Source organism: Lagopus leucura, unplaced genomic scaffold (genome assembly GCF_019238085.1).
Source record: "Lagopus leucura isolate 7727_CA_CO unplaced genomic scaffold, USGS_WTPT01 Super-Scaffold_100001, whole genome shotgun sequence".
NCBI classification, from domain to species: domain Eukaryota; kingdom Metazoa; phylum Chordata; class Aves; order Galliformes; family Phasianidae; genus Lagopus; species Lagopus leucura.
In genome coordinates, this window is record NW_024962262.1 from 67,456,147 (window position 1) to 67,482,911 (window position 26,765).

Below are 26,765 nucleotides of genomic sequence, written 5' to 3' on the forward strand. Positions count from 1 at the left end.
AAGGAAAATGAGCATGGACACAAAATGAGATCCTCAGGAAGCAAGTGGTTTGCTCCTGATGAAGTGAGAAGACTTTACGCAGAGTGTGCAAGCAAGCAACACCTGAGGCTATGTGCAAGAAGGCAAACTAAAGGCAGACTGTGCAATCATCACCCTGCAAAAATTTTCTCCACTCATTTAAAGGAGGCAACAAATACTCAAAGTTGCTTAGGACACAGAAAAAGTACACAAAGCCAAGCAAGTACAAACATCCAAAATGCAAACATGGTAACTCCTTCTATAGTAACTAAATGAATTACTCAAGTCTCTCACTTAAGCTGCTGGAGCCAAGGAATGATCCGCTTCATATCATCATTAACACACTTCTCTATGTCATCCAGTGTCACTTGATCTGTAAGAATATCAAGTGAATAAATACTCTTAACAACTGCTCTTAAAACAGTAAGCTTTTGATCTTCTAATGAAAGTGTTTTGTTTAATTTAACAACTACAATTAAGACACAAAACAAATGATCCATAATGCTTGTGGAACCAAAGTAGTATGTTCTTAGGCAAAAAAGCCAAAAGAATTAACTTTACCTAAAAACAAAAACAAAACAAGCACAGAAAGAGAGAAATCTGAAACGCTAAGTTAGACTTGAAAAATATCTCAAAATATTTAAGGTCAATCACATCCACATGAAATGACTTGAATCATTACCAGCTCTGCCTAGGGAACATAAGCCCTAAAGAAAATGAATTGCAAATGATATCTAACAATATATAGTCATTTCTTCTCATAAGATATGCTGAACTGTGTATCATAAACACGAAGATCCGCTTATCTAATCACATTCAAGTAAAATATCTAGATCACTCAACACACAGCTTCATCAACTTAACCCACACTTCCAGAATTTCAAAGACTTGACAGAACTGTTCACACAGAATAACCTCATAATACAGGCTGTATTTGATATCTTGTAACCCTACTTTGTTTTACCTACTTACCAACGCCATAGAGCATCAATTGAAACATTCCAGAATGGAGATCAACAAAAACATGCAGACACTCTGATCGACCACATGGCTCCAAAATTGGAATTACAAGAGTTGGAAGAGCTGTCTCAATGAATGCTACGTTAAAAAAAAAAAAAAAAAAAGTTAATAATTAGCCACAGAATTCAAGTTCATCATGTTAAAGTTCAGCCCATTATGATCTCCAAACATGTTTGTTTTTAACAGGAAAATTTTTTAACTTGCAGTAGTTCTGAATTCAGTATAAGCATTTGCACATTATTAAGCTCGAGATGAAAAGGAAACTGAATACAGTAATTTCTTCATGAAAACTGCTTATAATAAGCCAAGCAGAAAAGCCAAACTAAATAAAAAAACCAACATGAATACTTTTTATCTCACTGCTTCAAGACTGTAAGCTCGATTTGAATCTCAGTTTCACCAGCAGCTGAAGCCTCACCCAAAGTCAGTTTAATACACTGGAAGATTTGCTTTCAGCTCCAAGCTAGTTTTATAGTAGACAACTTCTAACCCTTCCACAGCATAATACTCTAGCAACTTCAGCTATTACATCACATTTACAGATAGATATCACTGAGTATTTTAATTAGCCATGCAGAATAATTTAAAGCTAGACCTTTTTAATATTGAACATACTGCCCTACATTTTTTTAATTCATATTTTTTTTGTTCAAATTAATGAGAGACAAGAAACAACGAGAAAAACAGAAAGCATTCCTAGGGATAAAAGGAGAAAGATTTCAAGCACGTTTTGGTAGAAAACACGTACAATTGTCATTAACATTGTAACTCTTCAGAATGGCTTTCAGCTCCTGGAGTTTTTGATGAGATCTCGCATGGACACTGTCTATTAGGAGTTTTTCTATTGATAGATGGTCAATCTGGAAAGAAGTTCCAAGCAATGTCAAATCTGACACATGGGCTTTATGCCCTAGCACACAAAATCAAAGCTTAATAAAATAATGATCACTTTGGAATTCATCTGCTGAGAACTTTGGTGAACCAAAAGCGTTATTAACCTGAGTATTTGTTTCACTACAAAATACAACAAACACAGAGTCATCAGTCCCTATGCAGATCTACTTGTTCTAGATCAAGGCTGGAGTATTTTCCAGCTCAGCGTGCACCTGTTCATAACAAGCTTAAGCTACGGAAAAATAAACAAAACAATTAGCATATGAATACTTCTACACAAATCATAGAATGGTTTGGGCTTAAAGGACCTTAAAGACCATCTCCTTACAACCACTCTGCCATGGGCAGGGACAATTTTCTCTAGATCAGGCTGCCCAGGGCCCCACCTGGCCTCGAATGCCTCCAGGGACGGGTCATCCATAGCTTCTCCAGGTAACCTGGTCCAGGTCACCACCCTCACTGTGAGGAATTTCTTCCCAATACTTAATCTAAATCTACCCTCTTTACATTTAATATCATTAGCCCTTGTCCTGTTACTATACTTCCTGGTAAAAAGCCCCTCTCCATCTTCCCTTCAGGTTCTCTTTAGGTACTGGAAGGCTGCTCTAAGGTCTCCCTGAAGCCTTCTCTTCTGCAGGCTGAACAATCCCAGACCTCTTAGCCTCTCTTTGTGGGAGAGGTGCTCCAGCGCTTGGACCACATTTCATGGCCCAAATGCACACGCAGCTGTAGAATGAAACATAACATACTCATTTTAGTCTTGCTAGAAGGAGTGACAATATAGTGAGGTGAAGAGGCAGATTGTGAACATGAGCAACCCTACTGAACCCAAGAGTACCTGTCTATTGGCAGCGCTGAAGTTTACATCTCCAACTCATATTTGCTTTAAATGACTTGTGCAACCTAAATTGAAGCATTTACACTTACATCTATTCACTTTACAGTTATTTTACCTACATATTTTGCCTAAGCAAAGCCACAGTTTACCACAAAACCTTCTTCTTAATATTACGTTGCTCTGAAAACTGCTCAAGGTAAATTGAACCCAAATTCTACTCTTGCATAAGAGATAAATGCAGAATAGATTTATTCCAGCACAGAAGCATATAAAATATCAGTACCTACCTTCATGTATACCAGAACAACTTTGTCCTGTAAGATTAGCTTTCCAAGACAAGGCCTTAAAATCAAGCATTTAAACATTCACAGGAGTATCTCAGTTCAGCAGCTGCTATCAGTTACACAGACTTCACAAACAATTTACTGTGACTTCCACAACTACATCAAATTTTCAGTACACTAATGTATAACAATCCTCTCAGACAAATCTACCTGTTTGTGCCAGTATTGTATAGTATCTTAAACACAAAAAGACAGCCAGAACAACGTTAGCTGTAATTATAAAACAGCAGAACAGCAAAGCCAGTAAAATCTCTAAGCACAGAGAATGAAAGGGGGCGAGCATTAACTTCGATAGATCTCAAATTTACAATGGCCTCATTGGTCATCATGTAAAATCAAGTTTTGCATAACCCTTGTAACAAGCAAACTACATTGACTCTTTTGTACAGCATTTTCCAATCATAATGCAATATTTTCCAAACTGAATAATGCTGCTGGGTGGTCAGCTCAAGTCACGTGTGGAAGCTGATTTTTATAGGGAGGTTGCACAGCATCTTCAAGATGGAAAAGGGAAGCTCCTTGTAACAGCTCTTTGTAAAATATTTCAAGCCAAGCACTAAATAAAACTGAAGCTTCACTGGTGCCCTCCATAGCCCCGACATTCTGTCATCATAAGTGGTATATAAAGCACTGAAAAGTAGGTGTAATGCTAAAGACAAAAGTCAAGACCACTAATTTGTAACAACAATTTATGGTCTCAACATTAACACCCTGTGATCTACAGTGACAGGTTAGCATAAGTCATAGTACTGCTCTTTGAACAGAATCAAAGCAAAACAAATATTTTTAAGTTGCTGATTTACAGAAGTAGATGCTTCTTACAAAGCAAACTTTTACCTTCATGGCTCTTTCCATCAATTTGGAATCACAGGCTGGCAGTGGAGGTTCATGGGATATTTGCAAGGGTTTTGAGACATCAGTCTCGTCAATCTTAATAGTGACTTTATGAACAGAAGCAGTCCCTGTTTTCCTGCCAAGCACCTGTTGGCTTAAAACAAAGGGAAAAATTAAAACACTATTCTGCTATTAATTGAAATAGCAGAAAAAAATGCTTTTCAGCAGCTAATTCTTAATTCTGAGAGCTCTGTATAAAAGTTATATTGTGTAAGCTGAACTGAATAAAACATTTAGTTTAATCTTTAAATGAAGAAACATTAGTAAACTATGTCCACACAAGGAGTTTTAGATGGCTGCAAACTCAACATGGGAGTCAGAAGAGCATTTGGATCAGTTTTTTTTTTTTTTAATTCTATCTAGTTTAAGTCAAGCAATAGGCATGGTGAAAGACTGACAAATTGTCTGTTTATTTAGATATTCAGGAAAATGAGCTGATTTTATGATTACATCCACTGCTTTTATGTACATGAATGTACATCACTCACTTCTTCACAAGAGATGCGTTCAGGAATCTTGGAATTCCAGCTCAAAAAGAAAATACAGTTCTGAAAATTCCGGCTCAAATTTAGGAAATGAAAAAGCTCCTACTGTTTCATTTATGAAGTTTAACAGCTTTTTAAAATCAACTTACTTCCACACAGAGAGCGAAAGGCACTTCCCTGCATGATATCGCTCCACTTGCACTAGGTCACCCCAGCGCTCCCGAATCAGCATTAGTGTTTGTGAATGCAGGACTTCCAACTGAAGTGCTAGGCAGAAGGAGTCTGAGGAAGAGAGTTAAGGAAAGAGAAGACATCCAAAGACTGCGTTCACTATGCAAGTCCACTGCCATGAAAGTCAGGCACGATGCTGTCTGAGAACAAGCTCATGTACTAATCTAGAGATAAATGTATGTAATCAGCATCAACTATTTCCACAAGTTTGTTGGTTTTTTTTTTTATAACCTAGGACAGGTTGTTAGGCAAGAGCATCACAGTAGCTGTAGTTCAGAGATTTCAACTCCAATCATGTTTTTTTTTTCAAAAAGAAGATTATTAAAAGAAATTCAGTTCACCCTACGATTACAATTAAGCCCATCTTTCACGATCACCCATTAGTAACATAAATGTGTTTGGTCCTGCAGAAACTATTTCATTGAAAATTATTTCATAGTGTCAAGTAATTTGTCCCTTGCACATACAAAGTCACTGCACTGGTTTTCTGTACAAGCTATATCCCATTTCATTATTGATACAGGTGCAACACAGTTAACATACTGTACAGTTAACACCATCATTTTACTATGGTTCTACAGTAATAATTGTAAGCTCCTGTATCTTTCAAGTCAGCATCCTATTCTATTTCCACAATCAGTATGCTGCTTCACTGCCTTACCATACAGCCTGCTGTCTCAAGTACTTCATCTTTACGTTTGTTGATCAAGTATGTAAAATGAAATTTTACAGCTAGCAAATGAGCTTAACCGTCTCCATCGTTTTTACTCTTCTTCCAGGCATTTTCCCTTAGCTTAATAGGGAAGTCACATTTTTTGGTCTCCACCTACTAAAAAGAGCAAGATTAAATTACACGGCTTATTCAGAAGGAACTTTCAGAAGGATACGCAGACAGTTGTACATGTCCTGAAGTGGCTTCTCATCAGCAAACAGCCGTGACTGGACTAACTGATGGATGAAGTTGATCTGCATACTGTGAACCAAGGCTCGACCATCTTTCATAAATTAAAAACCATTCACATTAGATACCATGAAAATGGGCATTTGAATAAATAATGAAATAAATAAATATTAAAAGATAACCGTACCAAGAAACTTCAACACTTGAATTTCTAACAACATAACACAATTCTTCATTTACCATGGAAATTTCAGTAAGTCTATTATACTGCCATAGACTACCACAGATAAGGTATCTGAAGTATACAGAGTAAGGTAAAAATTGGATGTGTATATGTAGCTTTGTTATCTCAGGTTGTGATATGCAAAAGACTCTGCATAAACAAGACTTACGCAACACCACAGAAAAATAATGTTAAAATGAATGTGTAAACTTTGTTTTCTGTATTTATTACCTCCAGTTTCCTTGTCTTCAACCAAAATTTCCAGTTTGAGAAGGCGCCAGGGGATGTCAGGGTCATCACCCATCACTGTCAAGGTGGCCTCAAACTCCCCCTCAACTCGGAACTTCACACGACCATTGGCTAAGGAAGAAAAAATATTTTATTTCACTCAGTCTCATATGATGCCTGATATTACCAGTGCAGTAGTTCCTGGCGGTCTCAATGAATTACTTCCCTACAGACTCTGTTCTGCTGCATGTGTTTATGTTCAATTCTGAAGTTTCAAGAGCTGCTTATGCATCAACACTAGTGCCAATAAGCAGCATGGACAGAAGTCCCCAACTGACTTGCATAGCAGTAATTTTGTCACAATAATTTGTCAGCATTTGTATTGCTTTAACACAAAGTTGCACTGAGCTGACTTCTAATATCTGAGATTACACAAACAATATGTCTGGCTTAAATTTTCCAATCTGTTGCTATATTCAAGGAAGAATCCAGAAGAGGTTTGCAGACAGGAAGCCTAGGCTAAAATCTAGCACTGGAAACATATTTCACAGCAAACCATTTGTTTAACATTAAAATATTTTAACTCCATTTTCATGCGGAAGTAACGCGCTTTCGCATCCTTCACATTTATTCTCATAAGCAAAGATTCTGTACATTGTTTATGTAATTGACATATACATCCTTACATTTTTGTGAGTATAGCTATCATGGGAACAGAGGCAGCCAAAACTATATAAGAAAGGTCCTAAACGAAGCGAAAAACAAAGCAGACAATAAAGTACAAGTTCTTACTAAGAAGTGTGGGTCAATCTTCTCAATCAACTACCAACTACGCCATATAGACATCTTTACAATTCTTGATATTTAGAAATATTCCTATAGAAATTCTAATGATTTTAACTTAAACTTGCATATTAAAAAGCATCCCAGATACGCTCTTAAAAGAAATCAAATTCAAACCAGAAATTAATATTGAAATGTTTAGTTAACTGAAAAACCTCGTGACTCAGATAAAAATTCATTTACACATCATTAAGATAAAAAATGGCTCTAGTAGTGACATTGAAGTGTTTGGAAAGGGATCAGTGAAAACTACTTCTACCAATTTTCAGAAGTATCTTCACTATAGATCTAGGGGATATAATTTATACAAGGCTAACTTTGTCTCAGTCAGAAGCACAGACTAGGCCCATTTCAGGTCCATTTTTTGCAATTCTGCCATAATCTAGTTTATAACCACCCTTTCTGTAGAAACAACAAAAAAAACATCACAGCATCAACCTGTACTTGGACTAAATGAAAAGAGATCTCTATAATTTAGAGATCTGGTATTGCAATCAGCCACAGAATACAATGTGTGCACAAACATCAACAGATTTAATTCACGAAGATGAACATTAATACAGACAAAAAAAAAAAGCAACATTAATGTGCTTAAGTTAAAATTCAAAGAGTTTCTAGGAGAAATACCAAATAGTTTAATTAAATTGAATTTTTAAATTAATGTAAGAAAAAGCAGTTGAATTGCATGGCCTAACATGGACCAGGCATTGAGCACTTCCATCTCGAAAGAAGGGCAGAACTTTTCATAGTACACTTGCTGAAAGATCAAGACAGTCTCTACACCATTTTACCACTACCTGCACAGGATTTCTATCTGAAAGTTATTCCAGCAAGATTATTACTATCTTCATTTTTCAAAAGAGAAAAAGATAATTCGATGTCTAAGAGAAACAGAACTCCAATCTTACCAGATTAAGCCTATCTAATGATCTCGCTTAAGTTATCTTTTGGCTTTGTTTTTAAGCACTAAGGTAACGACTAAGTCAGTCTCAATAAACTGTTCTTCAAAAAGTGACTCAAGTTCTTACCAACTGTAAGATTTGCCAGCTGGGGAGGGAGATCTGTAGTCACTAAACGATGTCGAAGAATCTGGTTCAGCTGATGAAGGGTGGTTTGCTTTTCACTTTTTGTAATCGGGTCAGGAGGGATTATTTTATCCTGTTAAAATAAATATTAAAAAAAAAATAATCTATACATCTCAAACACATCTCATACATTGCCAGTAGCAATGACAAAAACGAACCAGACCAGAAGTCTGCAAATACAATTACACAGACCACCGCAATATTTGATTGTTTTAATCTGGCATTCAATTTTTCTTTTCTAGTTACTTACAACTTGCCTGAGCCTGATCAGTAAATAAAACTGCTCAACTTGGACAAATTAAAACAGCCATACATAGCCATACGTAGCTCACTACATCTCAAAATACAGTATGCTGTAGTCAAAATCTCTGAGAAAACAGGTGTTTGATTCTTATTTTTGTACTCTATTTTTCTAGTATGACGGCTTACCATGTAGAAACAAAAAGTATCAAACAAAGATTCACTATTATATTCATTCCAGAGATGAGCTAGTTGAAACTGAGAGAATGCTTCACTAGGAAAGGATAACTTGCTCAAATAGGAAGTGCCTCCTGTCAGAAATTGACACTTCACAGCCTTGGCACTATGTCTGTAGCAAACTACACTTCCATTTGCATGCATCAGGCAATTAGTTTCTTTATCGTGCATTTGATGGGGATCCCCCCACAACAAGTAATACTGTAATATTATTTACCCTAATGCAGGTAGGCAGGCGTGGGTACGATCCAGTTGTCAGAACATCAATTGCATACGGGATAGCAAAACTAGGTAGACGAGCATGAACCAAAGCATCTCTGGCTAGAGATGCCAGACGATCAGCAGTATCCACAAACAGAATGGCTTGCTGATCTAAAAAACTTGATATCATCTGTAGAGAACAATGGGGGATGGGGAGAGGAAAAAAGAAAAAACGTGTCAAAAATGCACAAACCACTGGTTCTTTATATCCAGCTCATCTAATATGTGACAGAGATGATTCTGTCACTTCCCTCCAGTTCTAGGACTCACATCTATAAAACAAAGAATGAGTGCTCTGCCATAACGTTCACATGCAAGGATACTTTCAATCTATGCACTTCTGGTGCTGTGGAGGATGTGTATCCTCACAGCTCTGTATCTGGTGACTGCTACTGGAATCCAACCTAACTTGTTTACAGTCACTCAAATCTTGGTGTTTGCAACACTGTGCTTTGTTCTTACTTAACTAAGAACAGAACTAAAATTACAGCAAGAACTAACACACTGAGATCACCATCTTCTCTGTCCTGTTCAAGAACTCTTGAAAGGATGCATAATTTTTTATTTTTTAAATAACTGAGGAGTTTTAGGGAACTGTTAAGAACTGTTTAACTTCTCAATAGGAAGAAACTGGTTATCATTTAACATCCATTTGCTGTGAAATACAGGTCTGGTTTTTTAAAACTTCTATATTAATGAAAAATTAGATGGTACCAAAATCCCATGCTAATAAAAGATTGTTTTATACTTGACTCTGTTGCCAACTTACCGCACATTTTTCCACCTTTCCAGCATTGTTGGCCCATTTGACTAAGGCTAATAAACGAACAAACAGCTGACGAGTACGGCTTGCAAACTGCACTATTTCTATTTTTCTGTAAAAACAAAAAAACAATAGAATACACATAAAGCTGGTGCTCAGACACATAATAAACCTGCAATTCAACTGTGTGCCATTAAAGAAAATAAGTAGTTATCAGAACTTTTAATTGTGCTAACGTAGGCAATCACTAATGGATTGCTTGTTTAAACAGAGCACAGGAAAAAAAAAAGACCGTGCTCACTATTTTAAGCACCTGAATGCCAACAACGCACAGGGATTTTTAACCAAGAATGTCTGGAGAAACAGAAAAGCACACTCACATGAATTAACTACTAATTTTAAGAGAAACAACTCACTAGTGAACTCAATTGAACTACCAAGATTTCCCCAGGGTTTATGTTTAAGTTGAAAGCAACAAGCGTAGCTGAACAAAACACATATTCATCACCACAACAGATACTAGCTACCAGCAAGTAGAATTTGCACCTCCTTCTGAGCCTAATCTGTAACATACACACTCATAACACAGATAGAGCCTATTTCTGCTGAAAGTCTTGGTGTAATGAGGTAAACCCTGCCATGCAATCCATAAAGCATAATCTGATTGTACCAGGTGAGTATTTGGGCCAGAAGCACCACTAACACCATCTGGCTCAGTCTCCTGCCTTACATACTACAAATCTCATCCAAGAGCTTGGGCATCAAGCCAATAATTTCCCCCCATTACACAGCATATATTCCAGAATAATCTACAGTCTGATGTTAGAACTTCAAGTGGCAGACAAGCTGTTATAGGTACTATACAGCCTATAGACAGCTCTACTAGGATAGTTACTACACTGTCAAAGTAAGATGTGGAAAATCTTTTAAAGGTTTACAAAAACACAACGGAGTTTGGAAGACATTTATAGTGAGACTTGAGAATGTCAGTAATGTTTCAAACAAATTCCCTATAGAAGTAGCTAAAATATAGAAGTAGTTATAGCAACCAAAATTTCGTGGAGACAAAAAACATGATAGCAAGAAAATTTCAGAGTGCTTTTCCATAGCTGGAAATCAAAGATAGACAAAAAATAGGAAAAAAAACCCCACAGCAATTTAATAATGAAAATTACTGAAAGGAGTATTCCAGGAATTACTTCATTAATACTACTTTATGCAGTTACAGGCAGTCTGTTAGTTCTAATTGACAAAATCCTGCTTCAATAACCATGACTGTCACCTTCAATCACAACTGCACTGGGAATTCACATCCATCTACTCTTCTCTGAAGAACCCAAGAGTCTTTCAGTGTTGCTGTGTTCCTCTGCTCTTTGTTATAGACACTGAACTTAACATTGGGCTGCACAAAAAAAGTCTTCAGTGAAGATGAAACTTACTGAAACAGTACATTTACAAGGCCTATAAAAGCAAAGCACAGCACATTAAAAAGCTTTTGAATTACCACACTTAAGAAACAACCCTTCAAAATAATTCAGCTTTATTATAAATAAGAATCATTCAAGCTTTGCTTCTAACAAAGACTGTTCCGATGAGCAGAAAGCTTGACTGAACAGGAAACCCATGAACAAACTGAATACAAAAAGGAAATACAAAGACGGTTGGAGAGGGCAATACATAGAAATTGCTCAAGCATGCAGAGACTAGCATAGAAAATTAGAACTCAGAAGAAAAACTAGCAAAGGATGAAGTTCAACAAGAAGAACTTCTGTACTACAGGTCTATAAACAGCAAAAGACCAAGGAAACATGAGTCCAGTGCTCAGCAGTGCAAGAGAAAACTGGCATAGACAAAGCTGTGGGACTGAGTAGATACTCTATTGTTAAGTTCTGGTCTCAGGTATTTCAGATCCTTCAGCCTAGTGGTAGAGCTTAGGGGAGTGAACCCTCAGCTACAGTTGGAGAACATCAAATTAGGGACTATTTCAGTAAACCTGACATACAAAAAGCCATCAGAGCAGATGGGATGCATCCAAGGGTGCTGAGGAAGTTGATCTCTGAAAACACAAAGTAACTCAAACCATTTCCAAAAGGCCAAAGCAATAAGAGGTCTTAATGACTGGAAACAAGGCAAACAACATGCCCATCTTCAAGACAAACCTACATGCCAGAGAGCCAAAGCTCAGTTAACAAGAAGTAAGCAGAAAATCTTTCCAGAAGCTACATCCAGGAAAACAAAAAAACATGAAAGTGGCCTGGGAAAAGCCTGCACAGATCTGCCAAGAACAAATCATCCCTGATCAACACAACTGCCTTCTATATGCTGTCCAGCTCCATAACCAAGGGGAGAACAGAAGATGCCTTTTGAGCATCTTTTGACAAGACATCCCACTGTATCTTTGCAGTCAGGTTGGTAACATATAGAAGGGACCAGTGGACTACAAACTAGATGAAAAACAGGCTGCAGTGCCAAACATGAAAGGCTGACTGGCTACCAGTTGAACTTCCTTAAAAGAGATTACTGCTCACATTCCCTACTGGTCAGTACTGGGGCAACTCATACAATTAAACACCTCTATATACAACTGACATGAGGTGAAGGACTGCAGTCTTTGGAAGCTTGCAGGTGATGTCAAACTGGACAAAACAAAGGAACCTCAGCTGGCTGGAGAGACTAGTTGACAGAAACCCAATGAAGCAAAACGACATGCAAAGTCCTGCACCTGGACCCAAACAGCCTTACATAAAAGCACAGCCTGAGGATTAAGTAGCAGTAGTATGCATAACTGGATTTGAGGGTCCTGGTGGACAAATGAAGAGACATCAGCAATGTGTCATTACAGCAAATCGTATTAGCATGACCACTGCCTAAGTCAAGGAAAACACTTCTTCACGTGGAGTCAGCATCTGTCTGAATGCATATGAAGCACTATGTCCAGTTTTTAAACTCTCTAGCCAAGAAAGATATTTGCCACACAGAAGTAAGTTAGCGGTTGGAACATATGAGATACAAAGAACAACTGAAGCAGTTGTTTGCCTACCCCTAAGAGGAGGCGGCCATGGGTGATACTACTGCTGTCTTGAAATATCAAAAGGAGAAATACAAAGACAGGAAGAGACTCCTATTGGAAGTGCAAAAGGATGAAGGACAACAGCCACAAACTGAACCAGTGAAACACACCAGTTTGACAATAGAAAAGCAAACAGAAGAAATACACAAGTTGTTTGAAGACTGAAGTAGGTAGCCCACAAAGACTGCAAGAGATGTATCATGAAGGTATGCTTAAAACTCAACAGAGTATGACCTTGCACAACCAACAACTTTTATTTTAGTCTATGTCTTTCATTTGAGGCAGAGGTTTGGACCAGGTATCTGCAAAGTGCCCTGCAAACCAAAATTATGTGTATCAATGAAATTAATGAACTAGCAGCCATTTTGTCATAAACAAGAAATGGAAATGAATATTTCACAAGAAAGATGTGTAATAATTGCTGTTCAAATAACTGCTGTTGAAGTTATGAATAACCTATTTTTACATCACTTCTGAATTTCTGTTTAGATGGTAGTCCTTGCTGCAGATTTAAGAAGTAACAGACTGCTTCACAAACAAAAACAGGAGAAACTGCTTTCCTTTAGGAAAACAATGCATTCACATAGTTGTTGGAAGAGTAAGAACAAGGACTGTTTTTTAAGGAAGACATGTATAAAGTTTTACCATTCATTTCCCCACAGCAGAAGATATAACCTTGCAAAGTCATTGTAATCCATTGTGGAGGATAACAGAAAAGATACCAAACATTATCAGTGAGAAAGCCCCTGGAATTCCCCCAACATTCAGCTTTACTTTTACATCAGAACTAACACTACATTTTTTAATCCAACTGCTTATCTTTCTCGTTGCAAAAGTACATTGGAAGTGGTTTATTCCTATCAGTGACAATGATGTGAATAAATAAGACTTCTCTTTGCAAAGCAACATCATATTAAGATTCATCATTTCCTATCAGTTTTTTCCCTACAGCATCCTTTAGCTTGTCGCCATTAAAAAAAAAGTAGATGCTATATGATTTTTATTTATTTTATTTAGAAGATAACACCATCACATCCTCATCCCAAATACATATACCATGTCGCTAGGCTAATTTCAGGAAACAGTGCTTCAAGCACAACTACTGTTGCCGCAGCAGCTCTTGAACTTGGTAAAACAACAAACCAAAACATAAAAACCCAACACAACAGAATAATCTGGATAAGCTACACTTCTTAACAGGAGTCCTCGGGAGCTATAAAGCCACTTCATTAAGAAGAACTAAATAAGTCAAATTCAACATGGATGTGAACATTTAACATCAAGATGCTTTCAGTTACAGGACACAGTGACACACTGCAACAGGTTGCCTGAAGTGGCTGTGAATGCCCCTGTCTGTGGACACATTCAAGGCCAGGCTGGATGTGGCTCTGGGCAGCCTGGTCTAGTGACTGGTGACCCTGCACGTAGCAGGGGGGTTGAAACTACATGATCATTGTGGTCCTTTTCAACCCAGGCCCTCCTATGATTCTAGGTAAGCACTGAAGACTGTGTTATTTTCCTTTACCTGTATTCCATTAGAATTTAACACGTTGCTTCAAACAGGTGTGCCCTGCAAAGCAGTTTTCAGCTTGACACAAAATGCTCAATGTGTAGATGGGAGAAGCCCTCACACCAGTAAGAGGGAGCTCAGGACCCAAGCTGAATGTCATTGTTTCAGCAAATATAGTGATAATAAATTGGTCTGGTGGTTGGCAACCCTGCATACAGCAGGGGATTGAAACTAGATCATTGCAGTCCTTCTCAACCCAGGCCATTCCACAATTCTATGGTGATTCCATGACAATTTAACAAGCAAATAGACTGCTCTTCTATATAAAATATTATATGCAAGGAAAAAGATGTGCAAGGAACCATTCCAGGTTATGAATTCCTGAAATTCTGATTATTTCAGAGCAGGTTATGAGAATTTTAGAAGATGTGAGATGACTGAACTAACGACCATCCTGTTACACGGAATTCTTTATTAACATTCTTCACATCCTTAGGAATAACAGAGCTGTTACATGTCTTCAGAGAAAATTAGGTCAATAAGGGTGTTAACACAAATAGCAAAAGAAATGAAGCTTATTCAAAATAACAAAGAACAACATCTCAGAGTTCACTCAAAGAAACAAAAAAAAACAAATCAAATTCTTTCATCCAGGGGAGAAGGAAAGGGGATTGAACAAATGAACCAAAAAGCCTGTTCTGGTTACTTGTTTTCAATTAACCTTCATACTTCAAAACCACACCAAACAGGTAAAAAATACAGGTATCAAATGGTGCTGTACGATTAGAAAGATGGGTAATACAAAAAGGTAGATAAAAAGTCTTTACCTTGTTGAACCACTACTTTTGAACAAGATTCAACAAGCTAACTAGAATCTAGGTCCTCTAGCTCCCTTTCCTATTAGACGTACTGTCACTTCATTGCTTCAAGTTCCATTGTAATTAAGAGAAAAATGCCCTTAACAGATTTCACCTGATATAACAGCAACATCATGTTACTGAACTGTACAAAAAAAAAAAAAAGCCCAAACAACAACTATATAAAACAACAAAAAAACATATTGTTGTCTATGCTGAAGAAAATCTTGAAACTACGTAGTGACAGTAAGACAAATAAGGCTTATTTTCTTGCAGAAAATCTAAAATTAGGAGAAAAATATTCCTTTCAAACAGTTTTATATTAATCTTAACACCCTAAACAAGGTTTTGTATTTAGCATGTATTACAGACTGTCTTATTTTAACTCACCTTTCCATATCAGTCTTTCTTGGCAATCTATAATAAAAAGGAAAAAGACAGCATGTTATCCATTGTTCCATTATGCTGCGTACCACTATAAAGAAAAGTCTTATTAGTAATCTTCAGGCCACTACAAGAATTTCCACATACTTATAAAAAGCATTTCAAAAATCCTGATTGTAAATGTCTCCTAAATATAATGAAGTTGCATGTTTGATAAAGGAAGTAGTTTGACAGCTCTACAGAGCAGCCCAGTTAAAGCTGCAGGGGTGGCAGAGTACTGTATGGGAAGTAGGAAGAATCAGGTGTATAACAGGACCACAGGACAACAGCCAGAACCTGACAGTTAAGCTGGAACTGGTCAAGTTAATTGAAAAGCTTGGAGGACGAAAGACTGGGCACGAGCCAGCACTGTGCACTTGCAGCCCTGAATGCCTTCAGTATCCTGACAGGTTGGATGAGGTCCTGGGCAGCCTGATCCAGTGGGAAACATCCACAGCAGGGAGTGGAACTGGTTGTTCTTTAAGGGCCCTTCAAATATAAGGCATTTTATCATTATTCTATGAAGAATGTTCAAATCTCAAGATTTCTGCTAAGTCAGCCATGGTATATAATATCACCACCTGTTCCCATCAAATATTTATGAAAAGGGTTAGTTAATACATAATAGCAATCATGGAACACCTACTGCAAGATTAACTTTGGTGTTTCTGATTTGCTTGAAACGAGTTTATCTTTCAATAATCTAGAAGTGAAGAACTGTCATACTCCAGAGCTTTATTAACTACCTGCACAACAGATACTACTGCAGAAAAAAAGGGGGCTGTCAACCCTAATGTCCTAGAGTTATTAATGGCACTTCATTTCCAAGTTATTTTTCATTCATGATGCTGGTAAAGGAGCGAGAGCTCTCTGTTGAAGGGAAGGAGAAGAATACTTTCCAGTTGGGCTTTTTAATAGCCAAATCCATCCTTTATGGAGAAATACAGTGGAAAAATCTAGTCACTCCACTTTTAGACGAGACACCACAGAGCTTAAAATCTTACTTGATGAATCAGAGTACCTAAAGCATCCTCCATTTCTTCTTCACACCACTTATCTTAGTTTATACTCAACTATACACTCAAATCTAAAGAACCAGTTCTACACCATAAAACAAACATCGAAGACATCACCGGCAAATGCTCCTAGAAGAACATCTACAAAATCAGTTACTGCCTATAGATATCATAAACATACAGCAAAGACTTTTCACTGGCATTTTGGAAGTTTTCTCAAGACAAAGTAAAATTTCTTATCCTTTCTAGAGTTTGAGTGCTTTTAACCTCAAGTCAAGCAAAACTCTGCTTGCATATTTTCCAGATGCGGTGCTTTACAGGAAAATATGTTTGCCTTTCCCCTGCCATTTTCTCCATATGTGACTTCATAAAAAATACACGATCCCTCCAAGAACCTTTGTTTAAACAAATAAAAAGGTGTACATTTATTCAGAGACAGAATGCTTTCTGGAAAGCTTTTCTTGGCCTTCTTTTTTCCCTTGCAATTTCAAGCAAAAACTTAGCACAACAGATTGTGAAATAATGGTCTTTTATTTTTCCCTCGGAAGCACTCAAGTGGTAATTTAAGGACCAGGTAGGTAACTTCAGGAGTTGCAACCCTTGAAAACACCAGAGTTTTCCACTTTTCATTGTCATGTATTTTGACACCACTACAAGCACTACAGGTGGGCTTTCTACCAGGCATTGAACTTGAGCACTGACTACAACAACTTTCACCCATCTGCTTTCCATTCCCCAGCCTTTTCCTCTTTTTATGACAGGGGACTCACTAGCTTTCACCGAGCCCCGGAACACAACCCGAGGAGAGGCAAAGCCACACGAACGAGGCTTTTTGTTGGGACAGGAGCTAAGGAAAGTGCAACCACCTCCCCACGCTCCAACTCGGCCCTGGGTCAGGCCCCAGCGAAGCCTCCTCAACGCCGGGCTGCGGCACAGGCGGGGAGAAGACACTCGGGAACAGCCAGGGCGGGTAGGGGGCCGGGGGCACTCACAGATCTGCCAGCACGGTCAGCTCGGCGTAAGTCCGGTGCAGTAGAAAGTCGATCAGAGTGCTGAGCCGGTAGCCGGGGCTGGCGGCGGCTGTCACCGCGCCGGGCGCCGGCGGGGCTGGGACTGACGCCGGGCCCCCGCCGGCCGGCACCAGCTGGTTGCTCTCCAGCTGCACTGGCGCCATGGCGGCGGCGGCTCCTCAACCCCAGGCGGGAGCGGTTCAGCGGCCCGGGGCTGCCGGCACTCCGCCGGCGGCGCCGGGACACGGCCCGGCTCGGCCCGCAAGGAGAACGCCGGGCAGCGGCGGGCGGCGGCAGGGAACGGGCCGAGCGGCGCTCAGAACTCACTGGGCGCAGGGGCTGCCGCCATGTTGGGGGCACGGGACCGGAAGCGAACAGCTGCGGCGGACCGGAAAGAGAACCTTTCCGGCAGAGCCGAAGGTAGCGCGGAGCAGGGGGGTAGAGTCGAGCGCGGGGGGAGGGGATGCGTGGTGGCCGTGGCCGTCGCGGGCGCTGCGGTTGCAAGGCGGTTGCGAGGACTGAGCTGCATGGGAGGGGAGGTGGCACTGCGCGGGGAAGGGGCGAGGGGAAAGACCTGAAGCCGGCTGCCCACCCCCGAGGAGCGGGGATGGCTCAATCCGTCGTGTCTAGGTCGTGCTGGTGAGGCTTGGCGCCTGACAGAACCGTGCTGTGGGCTGTCAGGGCAGTGAGAAGCAGCAGCCTGCCTTAGGGTCGGGGCTGGTTCATCCCTCGCTGATAACCTGGGATATGCGAGGCGTTCCTAAAGAGCAAAGGGAAAGGGAAGTTGGAGGCGAATTTTTGCATATTTCTCTCATCCGAAATAACTGACGTTCCTAGACGGGGGCGGGGAAAGTCTGGAAACAATCGAGGTGGGGTTTTTGTGTACTGGTTACCAAAGGACACGGCATAAGGAAAGGAAGTGTAAATCCCCTGCGTTCTGTGCTACAGCTCACGCCACTATTAAATCATACATTCCTTCCTACAAGCAAATCCCTGAAACAGATACAGTACAAGTTCACAAAGTTTAAAAAAATAAGTGACGCTAGTTTTGTAAAACTTAAAAATCTCTTATCTCATTCCAGGAGGAAAGAAAGCAACAAAAGGAAACGCTTTTTCAGTGTGAGAAATGTGTACTCAACCATCAAAAAATGAATAGGTATGCTGGTGGCAGGAAGAGTCCATTCTGTTCCTACAGGGAGCGTTTATTGCACCGGGTTGTGAGCCAGCTGAAGGGAGCAGCTTCACTCCTTGTAATCTCTCTGTCGAGCTCGGAGCAATGTACGGACTCCTGCTGCTAGAGCTTGCACCGGCTGTGTCACCGCTGCAGCAGAGGGCTGGTTGCGAGGCGACTGCATTGCTCCAGTGGGGAGTTGTGCCAGCCCCACTAGCTCGGCGCTCTGCTCTGCCAAAGAGAAGTTTGCCGGCTGTTTGAGTGGCAGTGAGATGAAACCTGCAGGTAGACGCTGCTGGTTGGATGGGAATTTTTTACTCACAAAAATCTGAAAAATGTGTTCAGAACTAAGTTTTACTCTTTCCTTCCTCCCCCTGTAATGCGAGAGAAACATCTAGTATGTGCTGTTAAAAAAAGTGAATTTTTCAAATTAAATTATGAAGGATGGAATAATTAATACTATCTGGACCGTATTGTGAACCTACTGTAGGGAACCTGCTTTATTAGAGGGTTGGACTAGATGGTCTCCAGAGATCCCTTGCAACTCCTACAGTTCTGTGATGCAGATAATTGTTGCTCGCTCAGTGTAAGGTCTTGCATATATGCATTTTTCTAAAAGTGTGAAAGCCTTTTTTTCCCCTCCTATATGCATGGGTAAATGCGTACCCATTTTATGGCCATCTAGTTGCACTGCTGAAGATAATCCCAGTATAGATGAACTGGAATGCAATTCAGCTACATATTATGAGAACTGTATCTTAGAAATACAGGCTTTTTGTTGTTGTTGTTGTTGTTTTTCCCCTTTCCATCTTTTCTCTTGCAGTTTAGTCCAGAATAAAATTCCTGTTGATTTTGAGACTTTGCTTTTGAAAAGGCAGGTGGAAATTGCTGGGATGCAATTTTGTTGTGATACAATTTGACTTTGCCCCTTCGAGGGCGGTTCCTGCAGTACTTTGCTCTAGTCTTGGTGAATTCTTCAGCGTGGAGAGGGGCTGAAGGAAGCTGCCTTTGCCTATTTTGCTTGGAGAAATTAATCAGATCTGCTGCAAGGATCACGCTGAGCTGTCCTCACAAGGCTGCTTAAGAAACAAGGAAGCTCTTGATACTGCTTTCAAGGAAAGGAAGAGCAGCCACACAGAATGTTGAGAAGGTCAAGGCTTATGCATTGTGTGCAGATAATTCTGATGTTGGGAGACTGCAAGATTTGTTGTTTCAACAGTAAGCTGGAGATGAGTATAAGGAGTTTGATAATCAAGAGACTGGCCTAAGTATTACTTACGAAAAAAGAAGTACGTGTATATGTGGTTTTGCTTCTTGTTGCCTTTCTGAGGCTGGCAGCGCTGTCTCTTTTTGTAAAAGCACTTCTAAGATGGATAAGCATTATATCTAAATTCAAAAGCCTGGCTTAAAGAAATTGGAAACAGGTTTCAGCTTATTGTATTGGCAAAGGCACACCACCTGGGAGGAAAAAAGAAAAGCCTGTGAAGATTACTGGGAAGACTAGCAGGACATTTGAGGGAGAGAACACAGCACAGTGCTCTGATGTAGACCTGGTGAATTATATAGCTGCTATGGAGACAATAGATAAACTGTATAATTTACAGTTCTCCATCAGCTTGACAGACTGAGGTTGGATTTATCAAGTTGAAAAAAAGAACAATAAAGCTTCAGTTCAGACTGGGGCTATTGGCTGCTGCAATCTTACAGGTACTCAGCTTCTTAACATTTAAGAGTGTGAGTGAAAAATGGTATACTGAGTTGGGGGCTGTGGCTGTGGACTCTGAGTTGGACCTGCAGTCATTATATAGGTGAGTTTGTTGCATGTAGATAAGAAAATGTTTTAAATTAATGTTTCAAGATAAGCAGCATTCTAGATACAATTCTCCAAATAACAAAATGGACTCCTGATACAAGATAATGGTGCGTTTAAGCAGAACAGTAAAGCAAAAGCAATGAAAATGGCTAAAAATTAATCCAAATTGTATTCTTTGGTACAGTTGTATGTATTTTGGGAGACATTGATTGGGAATTACAGAATTTTCACTTTGCTACAGTAAGAGGATAATTCAGCGTAAAATATAACCTGATTTTATCTGTCAGGTGTGGCTTATTTTTTTGTTTGCAGTTGATCAAGAATAGTTGATCTCTTTCTATGGTGCCTTGTTACTGTGATTGCGGTCGTTTACTGAAGCTTCTGAATCTGCTGTTGAACACTTTTTAACATCAGTGAAATTTTAACAATCCCAGATTGTGATTGCTCTTTCCTATTGAAGAAAGTGCCCATGCCCATTTATGGGGAGGAAAAGATTGGCTGCGTTCATGTGGGTTTTTCAATTAAAGACAGATTTCTGTATTGTTGTTCGTATTCATTCACGTAATTGAGCAGTTTTCAATCTTTCTCCATGTAAAGCCAACAACACATTTTCTAGTAGTAATGGTACAAAATCAGACCTTGAAGTTCTTATGTACGCAGCTGTCTCCCACCTTTCTTGCAGACCAGACAAACCTCACACACTCAGCTATGTACCTTTGGAACCTGTGTCCAGCACAGCCACCTGGCATGCAGGGCACAGCCTGCCGCTGCGCTGAGCTTGTTGCTCAGCCTTGCTTGGCTCTCCTGGCCATGGAGCACAGGAAAGGTCTTAGAGGTGCAGGGGAGCCAAGGGGAGTACCTGGCAGGAAAGCTTGCTGGGGCACACAGGGAAAGTGAAGCTATGCTCTGCAGAGCATTGCAGCCTGTTCCCTCGTGGAGCAGAACAGGCCAGAAACAACCACTGTGATCTCATACCCCACAGAGAAAGTGCCTGAAAGACGTGAGGAAGCATTTTCCAGTGGAGGGAAAGTCCTGCTTGGCTAGGCACATTTGTCCTCCTACTACCCCCAACATAGCTGCTGTAAGTCACTGATTAGTCTGACTTAAAGGAGGTTTCTGCTTCTGGGACAGAAATACCCAATCCTCTCTTAAGTACTGACTTTTTTTTTTCCAGTGCAGACAACAACAAGGAATCAGAATGTCACATTCTCCTTCCAACATTATTATTAATATTCTTTGTGACTCCAGGCAAATGATTTTCTGTTTCTCAGCTTCCTCATTTATGACACAATGGCAATAATGATTGCAAATAATATTTACTCAAGCATACAGGTAAACATTCTCCATTGGCTCCTTACTATTGCCATCATGGTGAGCCTAGAAGCCCAGTTTCAGATGGGGATTTGTTGGTCACACAAAGCTTGTTGTTATTTAGTCATGGAGCTAACTGTGATAGAGCCAGAGGGAAGGACTGCTGGTGAGTTTGGATTTCTAGGGAAGTTAGATATTTACTGTTCTTTGTAGCTGTATAATAAATACTGAATGGGAGATAGGCAGACCATCTTGCACTCTACCAGACAGTCTCCCAGCCATTCTGTTTGTATGTTTTGGAGTTGGATGTTCTGTTTCTCTGTCAATCTTTTTAATCAGAGAATTATCACACAGGCATCTCCTGGACTTCATAGAATCACAGAATCCTTATATATGGAAGGGACTTCTGAAGGCCATCTAGCCCAGCTCCCCTACAACAAACAGGGACACCACAGCTAAATCAGGTTGCCCAGGGCCTGATCCAGCCTTGCCTTGAAAGTCTCCAGGGACTTGACATTTAAGCATTCTTTTAATAGTAAAAAAATAATTGCACACAAATATCATGTAGTGCAAAAACTTCTTGTTAATTTCTAAAATACTGCCTGACATTTAGCAATATTGTATCAAAATGCCTATATAAATTATGAAGGCTGGATAAGGCTTTGTGCAACCCGGTCTAGTGGGAGGTGTCCCTGCCTATCACAGAGAGTTGGAACTATATGATCTTACAAGTGCCTTCCATAAGCCGTTCTATGAATAATAAAATTTTCATCACTTCTATCCTTTTCAGAAGACTTTTCAGAAAGCATTCTTTTCAGAAGACATCAATGAATCAGATATGGTGTAGATGAGTTTCCAAATATAACATTGGTTGTTGTAGTGCTGCATATTGTGAACTTACAGTGCCTCTGCTTTGTGTTCAATACAAGTTGAGGTATGTATTTAAATTCAAATAAGAAAACATGCATCACTGTACATTAAGCACATTCCAGTAGCCGAAAAAGTTTAGTCTTTTCAGTTACAGCATTTGCATGAACATATGGTTTCTTTTATTATGATAAAAATCTAGTTGAAAAATACTGATGACCTTGTAATCACAAAATAGGGAAGAACAAATGAATGTTTTTATGGCTTATATTTGTATCAGTGATTATGTTATTTTTTGATAATTCAGTACTCCATGACGCAAATCACTGGTTTGTGACTGCGCAGGGCTGTTGGACTTACAGTAAAACATTCTTTGCAAAAGTATATTTGTGTGTGTGAGAGGAAGAGGCTCATGGCTGGTTACTGCACAAGTACTTTTTTCACTTAATTAAAACAGGTACAGAGGGAACAAATATTTGAAAAAAAAAGTTTTTAGATAAGTTATTTCTCTTTTCTGATGTATTTTGCTCATATAATTTAGGTTGTCAACTGTTTTTGGAACAGTAGAAAATATATAGTAGCAGACTGAAAGTTTTCTGGCAGTCGCTTAGGCTTTGTGAAACAGTGTGCCACTGTGAGATAGAGCATCTCTTGTACAGGGTGTAGTGAAGTACCCTACAGTTCTAATTATATGTTGTGAACAACCCAAGAAAAGAAACATTCTCCAAGTCAAAAAATAGAAGCATTGATTTGATTTGAATTTACAAAAGTCCCTTTTCTTATCATAACCCAAACATGGGTTGTTTTTTAAATGCTGAACATAGCCGTATTAGTTTGAGATTTCTGGGCTTCTTTATTAACAATATTGATATTCACTGTAAATTTTAAATTGGTTTGTCTCTGTCAGGCTGGAACTAAATGTAGCTAAAGGACTCATTCTCTCTAAAAGAGTGTATTTTCATTATTATTGTTACTCAATTACAACACAGTTTACTACTTCAGCTACACAAACTGCATTTTTCTGTGGGTAAAAAATGCTTTGTTCACAAGTAACTCTGAAACAGGAGCAAAACTGTAACATCCATTCTAGACCCCACGTCTCTGAAAAGCTAACAAAGGAGAAAGAACCCCTGATCTAGCTCGTGACAGAGAGGTGATAAATTGCACTGCTCAGTCATTGCCTTGAAAAAGTTGACGATGTCACCCATAACCTGTGATTTCTCCCTCTTTAACACTTCCTGAGTGTTATTCACAGATTTTGAAAAAAGTACACATACGCAGAAAAAATGCAAAAGCAAAAAAAAAAGCGCTTATTTCAATGTGAAACTTTGGGCAAAAAGGATTTGTTTGCACAGACACCTAAGGAGATGGAGACACGAGCAGGGAAGTTGATCTGATTAGTCATACCCAGTGGGAGAAGGACTGCAGCTGTGAGGTATTCTGTCCTAAACTTAGAAATCTCTCGATTGTATTTAACTGCTGCTGGCTTCTGCATTCAGACAGTGCAAACACTCATGCTTTTCTGAGACAAGGATGAGTATCAGAACATGCTTAATTGCTATGTAGATCTGCAGCTGTGGTCGAATAGTGTTTAAATGCTGGCCCTTACACTCACTCAGAAGTAAAGACATACATAGAGAATATGTCCGAGCCATTCTCCACTCAGAGTTTGGAATGTGAAGGGATGGGCTGTCCAGAGAGGTTGTGGATTCTCCTTCTCTTGAGACGTTGAAGACCTGCCTGGACGCCTACCTGTGCAGCCTGCTGTAGAGAGCCTGCTTTGGCAGAGGGGTTGGACTCAATGGTCTCTAGAGGTCCTTTCCAAACCCCTACAGTTCTATGATTCTGTGGTTTCTAGGGTAAGATGGTGCACAAGAAAAATAGAATCATACAATGGCCTGGGTTGAAAAGGACCACAAAGATCATCTAGTTTCAACCCCCCTGCTATGTGCAGGGTCACCAACCGCCAGACCAGGCTGCCCAGAGCCACATCCAGCCTGGCCTTGAATGCCTCCAGGGATGGGGCATCCACAGCCTCCTGGGCAACCTGTTCCAGGGTGTCACCACCCTCTGGGTGAAAAACTTCCTCCTAAAATCTAACCTAAACCTCCCCTGTCTCAGTTTAAAGCCATTCCCTTCCATCACTTAGACTCCAGCTCAGTGCTTTATGGGGGATGTTAAAGACAACCCTGGACCCTCTCTGCAGGGAGGATGCTGTAGCACAGGGTCCAGACTTCAAGGCAGGACAGCTTCTAGAATTGTCTCTTTCTATTTTTTTCTTCTTCCTGAAAGCATAAATTAACACTTTTACAGAAGTTAGCAGAAAGTTATCTGAACTTCTGAACTCTTATCTCTGTCCAAGATGTCAGCTTTGACAAAAGGAATGCGAGAATGCATTTGACTCCAGAACAGAAGAGCTGATTACATGTTTAGTTGCAAACTTGGTGGACTGCCAGTGAATTCTGGATACTCTTCAATGAGAGATCTGTTAAAATTGAAAAATTGAAAGAAAAGTGAAAATGCACAATATTACATTTGGAGCACTGCAGAAATACTGATCTCGTGGAAGACTATAGTATATTTTACCTATGGGTGAAAGGAGCAGGTTGCTCTCTGCAGCTGTAAGAGCACACAGACAGCAATTCCAAACAGTGTCAGTTTGGGAAGGTAATATAGGTTGAGGGTACAGTTACCTCAGAGTAAGAATCCCAGTCCTCCAGGAAACACAGACTTGTTATATCAAACTAACGATTGCTTGTTCTGCCAGAGGTATATGAATAATATTATGTGACATCAGGCAGCACCTAGCTTGGTAGTTGTTCAGAGTTCTCAAAAGAAAATAGAAGCAGTTGTACTATGACTGTACTACGCACTGAATAAATAATTCGGGGAAATGACTGAGCTCTGTATGTCACATATTGGAATTGTTTCCTTCAGGCTTGAGAATATGACTGGAAAGACAAGCAACAGCAAAGCTCTCTCTCTAATACCTCCAGAGTCAGACTTCTCAGTGTGATAGCTCAAAGTAAGACTAAAAGAGGTGAAAAAATGGTGTCTTTGTGCAATGTATTTAGGACAAGCAAAGGAACATTCACAGCTAATTTTAAGCAGCCTTCAGAATGCAGCATAGCACCTTATTAACTCTCTTGTACTTAATCCATTGCATTCTGGTATTTTTAGAAGTCATCACGCAATTCAGCAGTACTTTCAACCCATATCTTCCTTGCAGTGGAAGGCAACACTCTTTCCCATTTTAATTTAGAATTGGCTTTGACAATTGATTTAACTAAATTAATTTGGAAATGGCATTGAAAATGCCTACTTTTCCTTCCTCTCCCCTTGATGTGGCATTTTTAAGTTGGCTGAATGTCTTTGTTGCAATCTAGGCTGAAGAGATCATGGCTTACCTTCCCCACTTGCCTATGTCTGATCCTCTGCAGAGTGATGAGTTTTGTCTGCTTGAACCTCTTGCAATCTGAAACTATGGGAGGCTGAAGTCACCTTCACAGATCCAGGGCTCATTGCCAAAGGGTTGCCTCCCTTCATCAGATTGGCAGTGCAAGTACCCGATCACAGTAATTTGAGAAGATCGGCTTTGAGTCTTTTGAAGATACTGCTTCTTCCTTTGATGCAGAGTAGCTTATCGTTTTTGACCACATGAAAACTCGAGGCATACTCATATCGAGTATAAACAGTCCTATTTTGTCTGCACATAGTTTTATCTAGATCTACTATCTCCCAGTCAGTAGGCTTGTTTAGCTTTGGGCTGCCTCTAATGAGCAGCAAAGGAAAACTAAGTCCTCTAAGCCATGGTTTCTCCTTGTTGTTACATATTATCTAATCAGGGTTCTCTAGAACAGGCCTTTGGAAACTTACTCTCTGCACGAGTGTATTAACTAAACTTATCGGACAGTTTATTTAAAGTCTGCTCAGGAGCAGAAAGAAACCTACAGGGATCCTTTTTGATGACTTTTCTTTCTGAATCTACGCTTAAAAACATGTAGTAAAAAACGTCCCTCTAATACTACTAACAGAGATGCAGTATGAAAAAAAAACCACTGTACATGAGGTAGGTATTTTAGAACAAGGTACAACAATGTCCCACTGAATGGTTTCTGTGGGAAAATGATGATGATGATTATTATTTTCAGTTGTAAATATTTGACATGACTGCTTGTGTATGGGAGAGTTTAGATTCTTTGCATGTTCTGA

General features: G+C 39.7%; 1 protein-coding gene across 1 annotated transcript in view; it reads right to left on the reverse strand.

Annotated features, from left to right (window-relative positions):
- MED14 (mediator complex subunit 14) overlaps positions 1-17,555 on the reverse strand; it is a 34,228-nt gene extending 16,673 nt beyond the window's left edge. Inside the window, exons 1-12 of the mRNA XM_042867423.1 lie at positions 17,374-17,555; positions 15,333-15,359; positions 9,512-9,617; positions 8,699-8,872; positions 7,948-8,077; positions 6,080-6,208; positions 5,612-5,719; positions 4,643-4,775; positions 3,952-4,102; positions 1,787-1,898; positions 991-1,116; positions 313-391 (exon numbers count right to left, since the gene is read on the reverse strand). Coding sequence (XP_042723357.1) covers positions 313-391; positions 991-1,116; positions 1,787-1,898; positions 3,952-4,102; positions 4,643-4,775; positions 5,612-5,719; positions 6,080-6,208; positions 7,948-8,077; positions 8,699-8,872; positions 9,512-9,617; positions 15,333-15,359; positions 17,374-17,555 — 1,457 coding nt within the window. The remainder of the gene's footprint in view (positions 1-312; positions 392-990; positions 1,117-1,786; positions 1,899-3,951; positions 4,103-4,642; positions 4,776-5,611; positions 5,720-6,079; positions 6,209-7,947; positions 8,078-8,698; positions 8,873-9,511; positions 9,618-15,332; positions 15,360-17,373) is intronic.
- Between the last annotated feature and the right edge of the window lie 9,210 nt (positions 17,556-26,765).